The sequence below is a fragment of the Macrotis lagotis genome, chromosome 2, assembly GCF_037893015.1.
Source record: "Macrotis lagotis isolate mMagLag1 chromosome 2, bilby.v1.9.chrom.fasta, whole genome shotgun sequence".
Taxonomy (NCBI): domain Eukaryota; kingdom Metazoa; phylum Chordata; class Mammalia; order Peramelemorphia; family Peramelidae; genus Macrotis; species Macrotis lagotis.
The window spans coordinates 30,743,435-30,755,431 of record NC_133659.1 but is presented as its reverse complement, the minus strand read 5'-3'; the positions used below and the strand labels follow the sequence as shown (position 1 = coordinate 30,755,431).

The 11,997-nt window shown below is 44.7% G+C and overlaps 1 protein-coding gene across 1 annotated transcript; it reads right to left on the bottom strand.

Moving 5' to 3' along the window:
- Positions 1-611: 611 nt before the first annotated feature.
- LOC141512502 (PDZK1-interacting protein 1-like) lies at positions 612-9,923 on the bottom strand. The gene is made up of 4 exons (XM_074221501.1): positions 9,707-9,923; positions 5,836-5,944; positions 2,100-2,195; positions 612-1,108 (listed from the first exon to the last, which is right to left on the bottom strand). The coding sequence occupies exons 1-4, from the start codon at positions 9,771-9,773 to the stop codon at positions 1,030-1,032; spliced, it is 351 nt and encodes a 116-aa protein (XP_074077602.1). The 5' UTR covers positions 9,774-9,923; the 3' UTR covers positions 612-1,029.
- Between the last annotated feature and the right edge of the window lie 2,074 nt (positions 9,924-11,997).

Sequence of the window (11,997 nt, the reverse complement as noted above, 5' to 3'; positions counted from 1 at the left end):
AATGCCCCCAAAAGAAATCTTTATGATGAGCCCATGAACAAAAGTCTTTAGAAGAGGGCCCCAAGGCTCTGTCTTTACTCCTATATGATTTTTTTTTTAGGTTTTTGCAAGGCAATGGGATTAAGTGGCTTGCCCAAGGCCACACAGCTAGGTAAATTAAGTGTCTGAGACCAGATTTGAACCCAGGTACTCCTGACTCCAGGACTGGTGCTCTATTCACTGTACCACCTAGCCACCCCCCTCCTATATGTTTTAATATAAGTTGCAGGATCATGTTTTTAGACCTGGGAAACAATTTGGAGATCATTTGGGCCAATCCTGTGAAACTCAAAGGCAATGATTTTCCATACATAGGGACCCACAGTTAGCAACTGTCTAACATAGAATTCTAATCCAGGCTTTTGTCTCCAAAGCTGCCATCCACTGAATAGGAGGCATGCATACCATAGCTCCAGGTGATGCAAAACTAGAAGGAAAAATGAATGTGTTTGATTCACCGAATATTCCCAAATGCCCAAAATATACAGACCGGATAGTGACCACTGACAGGGGACAAGGGGCAAGCAGAAGGGAGTGGGCAAGCAATGATTACAGAATATCTCTCTGAGCCATTGTTGAGAACAAATACAAAATGTCTTTATTTCACAGAAATAAAAGCCATTTCAAAGCAAGAGGCATTATTATTTGGGACCAAATTTAACCCCACCTGATCAAAGCTCAGCACTGCAGATCCCAAAGTCTCAGATGGATCTCAGAGCAGGATAGTTAAGTGGGTACCAAACTCCAGATTGACCCCTAAGGCCAACTTCAATCTGAGCCCCAGTCCTGGCCCCAAACTGAACCCTAATAAAGAAGATGGGTGAAAGGGTATAAATGGCTTAGAGAAAGGATGACTTATGTTACAGAAAAAGCACAAAACATAGGTGGAGCAGTGGCGATTTCTTCAAGAAATGCCCAGAGAGCCTTTAGAGCTGTTGAAGTCTGCCCGGCAGGGAAGCCAGGAAAGGCTAGGGAGATGGATTGGGAAGGTCACATGGGTGTGCTCCGGATTCCCGGTATATCTTCCATCACATTCTCATTCTCGTAGGCATTTTTGTGTTCACTGGACCTGAAAGGGCAAAGACCAAGAAGCTATTTACATCCACTCCTTCACAAGGACACTGCTCCCACCCTAGCTCCCTCCACACCAGGATTGCAGGAGTTAAATGGTCCCAGGCCGAATCACAGAATGGCAGAGCTGGAAATGATTTAGAAAACATCTTACCCCACCTGCACCCTTCATATGACCGGGGCGGGGGGGACTGAGACCCATGGAAGGGAAAGAATCTGTTCAAGATCACACGGTGCAGATCCAATGGAAGAAGTCAGAATTGGACTCAGCCATATCCCTCCTTCCACCTCCACCTCCCTCCTGTCCATCCCACTTCCAGGCCAAGCATATTACAAGCAAAGACAGCATGACATTGTCAAACTGATTGGGCTTCTGAAGCTAAAACCCAATCTGTTTGCTTGAACATGTGCTCTGGGAACCATTCTTTGACTAATCCTGTCCACCCCCTTACACTTTCCAACAGTGAACGTTTCTTCTTCCTGAAGCTCCATCCCCTTCCTAAAATACATTCTCCCCTACAACAAATGTTTATCTCCTCACCCAGCCCCAGCCCTTCAATTGAGCTTCTTTCCTCCTCAACATGCTCCTCACTGATTCAACTAAATAATATAATAAACAAAAGGTTAGACGTGGGAGACATGAGTTCTAATGCTGTCTTTAACAACCTAACTAAATAATCTCTCTCTCTACACCCAAAACCACAGAGTAAACCTTGTCCTTTGGCACGCTGGCCAAACCACCTATAGGTCCCATCTGAGACCAAGGCAAGTATGTCTGCTGGGGTAGATGAGTCTTTATACAGGTATTTGTACCCTCCCTCGTCCATGGCAGGGAAAGTCTGTCCACTGATGGTTTTCTTCAAAGACCCTGTAGGGTCCAAGTCACAATCTAGATCAGCACCAAGATCAGGGCCAGAGTAAGAATCCCAGTTATGGTCAGTGTCAAGGTCAAGATCTGGTTCAGAGAGGGAACCCTAGGGCAAGCTTACCTGAAGCTCAAAGCCATTGGTGAATACCTTCCATCCATCCCTGCCAAGGTTCCATCTGCTTTGCCTCCAACAGACATGACCATCGTCACAGGATCCCTGTTAACAGAATACGCCCCACCAAAGATCAGTGTGTACCAGTCTATCTCATTCATCCCCACAGTGGGGTAAGACCCACATGGAGATGGTGCTTCTCCAGGGTCAGGGAATGTCATGTCTCCTATTCACATTCTCAATTTCTCTCCTGAGCATCTCCTCACCAAGCTGGGTATAATGGACTTGCAAATATTGTCACAACTCTTGGTGGACTTGCACTGTTTCTCTGGGGTAGTTTCTTTGCAATACAATTGCTGAACCCATCCTTCCTTCCCATTTTTACAACTGTCTAAGAGGCACCTTCCTGATCACCAGTTTGCAGGAGGTTATGTGATTCCCTCAAGACCTAGACTATCAGCTCAGGTCCTCAGTATTGGGGTGTGTGTGTGTGTGTGTGGCAGAATTATACTTATTGTGAGTTTTCAAGGTAAAGGATGAGACCCTGAGGACCAAACCTTGAAGGAACCTCAAAGACCATCTAATATAACCTTCCCATTTTACAGAGGAGGAAACTCAGACCAGAGTTAGGTGATTTCCTCAAAGTAGTAAGGGCAGGATTTGACCCCAAGTTCTTAGACAGGAAATCCAGTGTTCTTACAATTGGGATTTACTTGACATGTCTCCTAACCAGTTTCCCATGCTCAGCAGTAGCATCAGGAAGAAGGGGACTCCTCAGGCCAAAAAATTAAAGCTCGATGGGAAAAATCCTGAATTTCTAAGACTTTGGATAATAGAATCAGACTCCAAAAAATTCTCCAAAGGCTGTAATATTGGGCTTACTCTCATTAGATGAAATTTAGTAGGGATGAATTTTTGAGCTAAAAAAAGAGAAAACAATTTTACAACCACTCAGCAGCAAGTATGAAAAAAGATCTAGAGAGCTCAATGCATTGACAAGATCAATGTGAATATATAACTAATTTTTTTAAATTTGACTTGAAAGAAAGGATGTGGTCTGAAAAAAGGGGGTGATGAGGTCTCTGTCCTTTACCCTAGTCTGACCTCATCTTTCATCTTGCATTTACCTCCAGGTTCCACCTTTCAGGGGGGACATTAATCAGCAAGGTCTGGAAGAAGCTGACAAGAATAATGAAGAGTTTCAAGCTAATGCTTTGTGAGGGCCAACTGAGGGAACTGGGAGTGTGCAAGTGGAAGGCTTAATGGGAATGAAATAGGGCTTTGCACTTTAATTCATCAAAGCAATATAAAAAACAAAGTGAGGAGGGGTGGCTAGGTGGCACAGTGGATAGAGCATGGGCCCTGGAGTCAGGAGTACCAGAATTCAAATCCAGCCTCAGACACTTAATAATTACCTAGCTGTGTGGCCTTGGGCAAGCCACTTAACCCCATTTGCCTTCCAAAATTCTAAAAAAAAAAAAAAGTGAGGGACACTGATTCAAGAGAGTTTCCTCACCAAAAATTCCTTATCCCATGAAATCACAGTTCCCAATTAGGGAAGAAATGTGCAAAGTTCTATAAATGAGAGGGTTGGAGTAGATGGCTTCCACTGCCCTTAGCAACCATTAACTTCTTCACTGGGCAATCCCAAAAGCATCTGAAGTGTTATCATCTAGAAGAGAATTGGATTTGTCCTGCTTGGTTCAAACAGAACCAGAACCAATGGAGGAACTTAGAGAGGTGTCCATTTAGGTCTGCAATAGGTTCCTAACAAAGAAAGATGCCCCAGAGTGGAAGGGGCTTCCTCAAAAGGTGGTGAGTTGTCTGTCACTGGAGTTATTCAGGCAGAGGCTAAACATTAAAGTATTGGAGATATTGTCAAGGAATTCTTTTATAAGTATGAACAAAACTAGGTGGTTACTAATATTCTGAGATTCTGTGGAGTCAGATGATGTGAAGTTGAATCCCAAGATTCTGGTGCTATGTGATCTGGCTAGGTGAGGTCACAGAACCTCTCTGAATGCATTGCCCTCATCCCATCTCTGAATGGAGTCTAAGGGCAATTGAGGAGGATGTGTTCTAGAGTAGAAAGTAATAATAAAATGTTTTCTCTATCCTTAACCAATAAATCAATGATTTCGCAGGGGCTATGCTAGAGACTAGGGATACAAAAGCAAAAACTTGAGTCCTATCAGGAAAGATAACTTGAGTTTGTGTATGTGTGCACAGAATCAACACAAAATGAATACAAAGGGGTTTGGGGAGAGACCAGATAGCTGAGGAAATCAGGAAAGATTTCCAGTGGAAGGTGATGTTCAAACTGAATCTTGAAGAAATTATCTGAGTCCATGAGGTACAGGAGAGGAGAGGTATTTCAGGCATAAGGGGAAGAAGCCATGTCAAGTCATAGAGATGAGATCTGGAATGGCATATTGGAAGAAGAGCAAGAAGGCAGGTCTGCTTAGATTGTAGAGCTTAAGAAAAGCTTTAAAAGTCTCTTGAAGGAATTTATATTTTATGCCAGGGAGTCACAAGAATTCATGAAGTGGGGGAGTGCCATGATCAGATCTGTACTTAAAAATAATCACTTGGCTACTGTGTGAATGACACATTGGAGCTGAAAGATCTTTGAGGTAGGGAGACCAATTGAGAGGCAATAGTTCAGGACAGAGGGAATGAGGTCCTGAAATAGTCAATGTTTGAGTGGAGAGAAGGGATCAAATTGCAGAATTGTGGTGGATGTAGACATTAGCAAAACCTGACATCTGACTGAAAGAGTGAAAGAGAGTAAGATGGTTTTAGCTCCCTACCTTCCTGAGATTCTGTTAAATGTTCCTATAACTCAATTCTGTTACCAGTCCAAGCTCCTCACCAGGCCAACAAAGGATTGAGGTCACTGTGGGAGATTTTACACAAAACTCGAGCATGAGGATGATGAAACAAAGGAAGAAGGGAAAGGGAGGAGAGATGTTGGGGGAAGAAGAACCAGAAAAAGAAAAGTAGAAGAAGGAAAAAAAGAAACAAGAAAAGGCAAGAAAAGATTAGGAGGGAAGAGAAAGGAGGACAAAGAAACAAGTGCAGAGGAAGCAAAAGAACAGAAGAAGAGAGGGAAAAAGAGGAGGAAAAAGTAAGGAGGAGAAGCAGAAGGGAGGGGAGGAGGTTGAAGAAAGTGGAAGGGGGCAGAAAAGGTAGAGTTTCTCCTTCCTTCAGAATCCCAAAAGGGTTAAAGATCTTGGCACTTGTCTATCAAATTTGCCTATCAAACACTTCTCATTACACAAGTTGGGGCCCAACCTTATTCAGACATCACTCTCCCACTCACCTCCCCCATTTGACTGAATACATTAGACTGGGAGCACAGCAGGGAAGACTGATTACTTCAGAGGGCGATAGCCCATCCCATGGAGAGGGAAGCTATAACAATGATAATAATAATGACCCTCTCCATGTAATAATACTCTTACACGCAACAATTTCCCAAGTACTTTTTCTTTCCTAAAATGCTGACAAAGCCCTTGTGAGGCAGCTTTAACTCCATTTTACAAATTAGGAAACTGAAGTTCAGAGAGGGAAGTGACTTGCCCAAGGTCATGAAATAAACCAGTCCCTCACCTGGATAAGAACCCCAGTCCAGTGACACCTAACTCATGAATCTCACTCCACCAAATCATATTGCCTCCCTAAGACAGAAGAGAGGAACACAAGAGAGGTCATAGGGAAGAGAGGTACCAAAAGTGTCACTTACAGATCCTCCTGGCACCAGAAGTGATTAACAGCAAAAGCTATGGCCACAAGGGCCAGAAATACGGCCACAGCGATCAAGCCCTGCATCCATGGCTCCAGATTCCCCAGACCTAGGGAAAAAGAAAATGAGAGAGGAGGATGCAGGACTTCATCTTACAGAAAAAAAAAAAGCTGGGGTCCAAGGTGATCACAAGCTTTGGCAGCTGGATTAGAACAAAGCACTGAATCGAAGAAGGGAAGATATAATAATTATAAATGTAACATCTTACAATTGGGTTTAAAACATAATTCTCACAAGAAATACAAAACAGGAAAGCAAAAGCTATAGAATAGTTCATCTGGAAAAGATCAGAGGGTCTTGGTGGACTGCATGCTCAAAATGAATATGACATGGCAGCCGGTCACTGCTGAAAGTACCCCTTATGTATTAGACTTGGATTAAGCATGTACAAAACTTCTCAAGAAGATGACAGTCTTGAGGGAGACAAGTTCTATTCAAGATAATTCGGAAATAAATAAAAGCAAGGCACCGGAATTAGGACAGATCGAGAAAGATTTCCTATAGAAGGTGACAGTTGAAGGAAGGCAGGAAACTAGGAGACCAGATATCAGGAGGGAGAGAATTCTTTTTTTTCAATGGAAAGGGAGGAGAAAGACACCCCTCCACTCACACCTAATTCACCACTGGAAGTCTTTCTTGACCTAACCTAAAGCCTTCCTGCTGTTTTTGCTTCCATTTTTCATGTTATGTATTACAGCTTAGGGAAAAAACTAGTGAAGGGAGGTCCCTGGGTCAGGGGAGTCCCTCCCTTATCTGACTTGATAGGACAGTGAGTACAAGGCTATTTGGGGATAACCATCCTTCTTCAACATGCCCAAGGCCAAAGTCACCATGTTATCAAGGTATGGTTGGCAACATTGTCTCAGGGCACTGTTTTCCTGACAGAAACCTGTGGGGTAAAATAGGAAGTCTCTGGCTTTGATAGATCTGGGGAATGTGTCGATTTTGAAGTCTTCTTTTCCCTCGTTTAGCTACAAGTGTCCTCTGCCCTTCTTCCTCCCCCACAAAAAAAAAATCTATTCATGGCTTCATAACTTCAGGCCTCATGCTAGGCTGTCCCTTCTTTCTCCAAGGAAAGACTGGGGAAGCCAACCCCCTAAAATAATGCTTACTATTATCCTTTAGTAGAAAGAACATCCTTGGACTGCTGCTGAATCACCCTAAGGAAGAATCATCTCCCTTGGAATGCCTTCCCTTTCTCCCCTTTAAAATGATGGTAATGGGGCAGCTAGGTGGCACAATGGATAGAGCACCAGCCCTGGAGTTAGGAGGACCTGAGTTCAAATCCGACCTCAGACACTTAATAATTGCCTAGCTTTGTGGCCTTGGACAAGCCACTTAATCCCATTGCCTTGCAAAGAAAAGAAAAGAAAAGAAAAGAAAAGAAAAGAAAAGAAAAGAAAAGAAAAGAAAAGAAAAGAAAAGAAAAGAAAAGAAAACTACCACTGCATATAATTGGAAAAAATAAATAAAATATTTAATAAGAAATCTATTTCGTTGTCTCTAAAATGAAAGTGGAACAAATTTATGTCTGAAACCCCTGCCAGCCCTAACATTTACTATGTTACATTCTCAAAGCCCTCTTGGTAATAACTTTCTATGTTCTAAGATCATAGGATCATAAGGGTAGAACTGAGAAGGACCCCAGAGGCCATGTAATCAATTTTACAGATGAAGAAAATGAGGCTCAGAAAAGTTAAGCAACTTCTAAGTATACATAGACAGTAAATGGAAGAGGTAGGATTTTGACCTAGGATCTGAGTCTCTGATCCCAGAGGGCAGCTAAATGTCACCAGAATGCACAGAGCACTGAGCCTGGAGTCAGAAAGACTCATCTTTCTGGGTTCAAATCCAGCCTCAAACACTTCCTAGCCGTGTGACCCTGGATAAGTTTCTTCACCCTATTTGCCTCAGTTTCCTCCTCTGTAAAGAGCTAGAGATGGAAATGACAAACCACTTCAGTATCTCTGCCAAGAAAACCTCAAATGGAGTCACAAAGAAAGATGATTGAGCAACAACAACCTCTAACCCCAAAGCCATTGGGGGTCTTTCAATTGTATCTGGATCCCTCCTTGAGGTCCTTGCAAGTTCTGCCATTCTCTGTTCTGTGTTCTCGGACCCTTCACTGCTCTGATATTCCATTATCTCCCTCAGTCTCCACTTTAAACCCCCTCTCCTCCTCCCACCAGCATCACTGGCACTTCTCTATACTCTGACACACTGGCTCCCTCTGCAACAAAGGACCCACCTCTCAAGAGCTCTAGGAGATAGATGGTCTAAATGCTGTTAGCCTCCCTTTTTCAATTGAAAAAAAGTTGACCCCTCAGATTACAGGAGTCCTTTGTTCAAGAACATATGGCTAGCAAGTGCTCATTTCACAGGGGGTGATGGTTGGAAGCCCCACTCTCTCCCTTGTTTGCCTCAGGAGGAAACTAAGCCCAGAGAAGGAAAGGGTTCAATGTCACATCAGCAATCTGTAGTACAGTTACTCAATCTCTCAATTTTCAGTCCAGCTCTTTCTGCTCTGATTCCAATCCACCCCAAAGTCAAACATAACAGTATGATCCCCTAAGGACAGGAATCTAGAGACGAGAGAGAATCTAAGGTCATTTTCCTTGAGTAATATGATTACCTCCTCACTGTGCAAAGTCCTTTCCCAGTCTACCCTAGAATTGACCATTTTACCCCATCCTCCATCTATAAACATCTGTTGTAATAATATGTCAGTCACCCATCCTTGCCACTAATCTGGTACCTTCTGAGGTAAATTCAGATTCGGATGCTTAATTAATACTGTTAGACTTCATTTCATAGATGGGGAAACTGAATCACAAAAGAGCTGAGACATTCTTGCCCTGAAGTCTCTCCCGGGTCTGACATAATATGGCCATAGGTTGAACTAGATACCTCTGAGATTTCATCCAGCTCTGAGGATGTGATTGTATGACCAAAGGGATCTATTTCCCCTAACTTGAAGGGGGTATAACCCTCGTTTCCATTGTTGACTTTGAAATGAGTGGAAGACCAGGTAGGGATTGAAAGGAAAGAGCATGAACCCCTATATCCAAAGTCCTAAAGAAAATCCGGCATCTCATAGAGCCCTAAGTCAAAGGAATGGCAGAGTTGGAGGTGGGCTGGAGAAGAGAAAGGGACTAAGAGAGGATCTATAGATCAGAGAAGAGAGATCAGCACTAGAAGAACTCTGAGATCCTAGAGCAGGGAATGTCAGAGCTGGGAGGGCTCTGAGAATACAGAACACGGCAAGTCGGGACCAGAAGAAATGCTAGAAAAAAGTGCCTTCTTAGGGCAGAGCATCCTACGACATTATGTCAGGCTTGGGAGAGACCTCAAAAATCCTCTCATGTAACCCCATCATTTATTAAATGGGGAAACTGAGGGGCAGCTAGGCCCTGGAGTCAGGAGAACCTGGGTTCAAATCCGGACTCAGACACTTAATAATAACCTAGCTGTGTGGCCTTGGGCAAGCCACTTAACCCCATTTGCCTTGCAAAAACCTTAAAAAAAAAAACAAAAATAAATAAATAAATGGGGAAACTGAGGCCCATAAAGGGGAAGTGAGAAGCCCAAATTGTCCCAGAAAGCCAGTGATCAGACCAATAGCACTGCCCAGGTCTTGTGACTCCTAGACTGGTATTCTTTCCCAGGACAAGATTGTCTCGGTTTCAGTACAGAACTGTTTACCTGAGAATCCAGTCTATTAACCAGAATCTGGCACTGACCCTACCTTGGGGAACTGACTTTCCAGGAAAACCTCCAGCCCCACCCCACCCCAAGATAACCCCAAGGTTACCTTGTTGACAGGTGACAGGTTCTGCAGCCACAAGCAGGCAGAGGAAGACTAATTCAAGGGTTTCCATGTCTGGACGAGCGGGCAAACAAAGTTCCTTCCTTACTCTCCCCTCTGCTCCCTGTAGCAGAAGTTCCTCTCTGGCCTCTGTGGCAGAAACTCGTCCTGGGCTGGGCCCCCAGGTGGGGACCTAGAGGACCCGCCCTCCCCAGCTCTGACAATGAGATGGTGGGTCAGCAACTCCTCCTGCCCCACCTCTCCTAACTGGGCCAGCCTCTTCCCAACCAGCCCCACCTACCACTGGCACTAAGCCCTGGTCTGGCTGGGCCTGGTCTGGGAACCTTCTGCTCATTCTTCAGACCTCTGGGAGAGGGACAGGAAAAGGTGGGGAAAGAGAAAGAGGCAGTTCTGGAGACCTTGGGGATGTTGATTCTATGTGCCCCCCCCAGGGCCCCTAATCTCTATGTCCTGAGCTCCCCATTGCCTCCCAGGGCTCCTGGTCTGCCCCTCCCCCTGACAGCTCCCTGGGGAGGCCAGAGCTGGGCTGGCTGAGATCACAGATTGCAAAATGAGAGGTCTCTCCCGAAGAACTGGTTGTATATAATGACTGACAGAGAACCAGGAACTGGTACCATGCCCAGCCCAACCCGAGAAACAGACAAGGTGTGGAGGATTTGTGAAGTCAGGGAAAAGCCAGGGGAATCCTCCTGTCTTCAGGTCTGCCCAGCCCCACCTGGAAAACAATGGTCAGCTCTGAGAAGCACATCCAGGAAGTCTCCTGAGCCCTTGGAGGTGACCAGAGGGAGAAGGGATCAAGCTCCATGACAAGCACTTTACAAATATTATCTCATCTGATCCTAACAACAACCTTGGGTCCTGTTAATACTCCCATTGTACACACAGGTGAGGAGACTGAGGTAGAGTGACCTACCTAAGGATTGTCTAAGGTCACATTTGAACTCAGGTCTTCCTGATGCCAGAGAGGTCAACCAGAGTGAGGAGGGGGCTAGAGATGATAACACTGGAAGATAAGTGAAGTACATGGGAGGAGATAGTAAATGTCTGAGGCCAGTTTCTTCCTCTGGGGGTCTTCCACAGGAGTCCTCTCCTGACCTTAAATGACCTTAGCTCCCCATTGGATTTGAAGCCAAAAGTTCCCACTTCTGGCCCCTGGATCCTCACATTCAGATCATGTCATTATAGGTGTTGTCTAAACCTGTGAATATTGTCTGCAGCCATCCTTAAAGGGTTCTAAATAATGGAAGTAGCTCCTATTTCTGTAGGTATTCAAACTGATGAAGCCCCCTCCTCACGGCCAATGTACGAGTGTGGAAAGGGATTACTTCTCCTATTTCACAGATGCAGCAACTGAGATTTACAGTAATAAAGTGACCCAGAGCCACAGAATCACAAACCTGTCAATGCTGAATAAGAAACCCTTTGTAGACTATCTCCTACATAGTCACCTAACCCAGACTTGGAGATGTCCAATGCGGGTGGGCTCTCTTCCTCCCAAAGCAGCCACACCAATGTAGAACAGCTCTCATTCTGAGGAAACTTCTTACATTCAATTCTTTCTGACTGCTGCCTAGCTCTCCTGGTTCTTCCTTCTAAGGGAAGCCAAGCAGAACAAGTCTAATACTTCTGAGTTGTAGACCTTCAGACTCAAGAACGCAGTGTTCCCATCCCACTCCCAACCCATGTCTTTTCTCCAGACTAAGCATGCCCAGTTCCTTCAAGTGAGGAACATTCTGGCCCATCCCCATCCTAATTTCTCTTCTGAATGCTTTCCAGCTCATCAACTCTTATCCTTCCTAAACAAAGACAGTATTCCAGATGTGATCTGCCCAAGGTAGAGTGATGAGATACTAGAAAGCCCTAGCTCTGAACACTATCCCTCCTGGCTCCAGTCCCAATGATCACTACTGTAAGGCCTCTGAACAGCCATCTCCAGGACAGATTGTTCTGGGAGCCAGCCACACCCTCCTCTTCCCCTTACAATCACCTTCCACCTCTCCCAAGATGACCACCTCACCTTCCCAAACTCTCTCCCTCTCTCTGTGACATTTCTCCAGTTCTAGCTCCTCCTATTTCTCTCTCCCTCCAGCAACATGCCTGTCCCAAACTCACACCCAACCATCTAACTATCCCTTGGTCTGAATCTCTGGCCCTAAAACAAATTAAGAGCTTCCAAAGTCCAACACCCGTAGTATCTAGCACAGAGCTACCATCAGTACACAAGAGCAGGCCAACAGAGCTTTGAATCCTCTCTCTTCTCTCTATAAACTCTTATT

What these genes read in the sequence shown, in the direction of transcription:
- LOC141512502 (XM_074221501.1), bottom strand. Translation starts at nt 9,773, where the DNA reads ATGGAAACCCTTGAATTAGTCTTCCTCTGCCTGCTTGTGGCTGCAGAA. An exon ending in ACCTGTCACCTGTCAACAAG is followed by an intron (nt 5,945 to 9,706) that starts GTAACCTTGGGG and finishes CTTTTTCCCTAG; the next exon opens with GTCTGGGGAATCTGGAGCCA. An exon ending in TTCTGGTGCCAGGAGGATCT is followed by an intron (nt 2,196 to 5,835) that starts GTAAGTGACACT and finishes TTCTGTTAACAG; the next exon opens with GGATCCTGTGACGATGGTCA.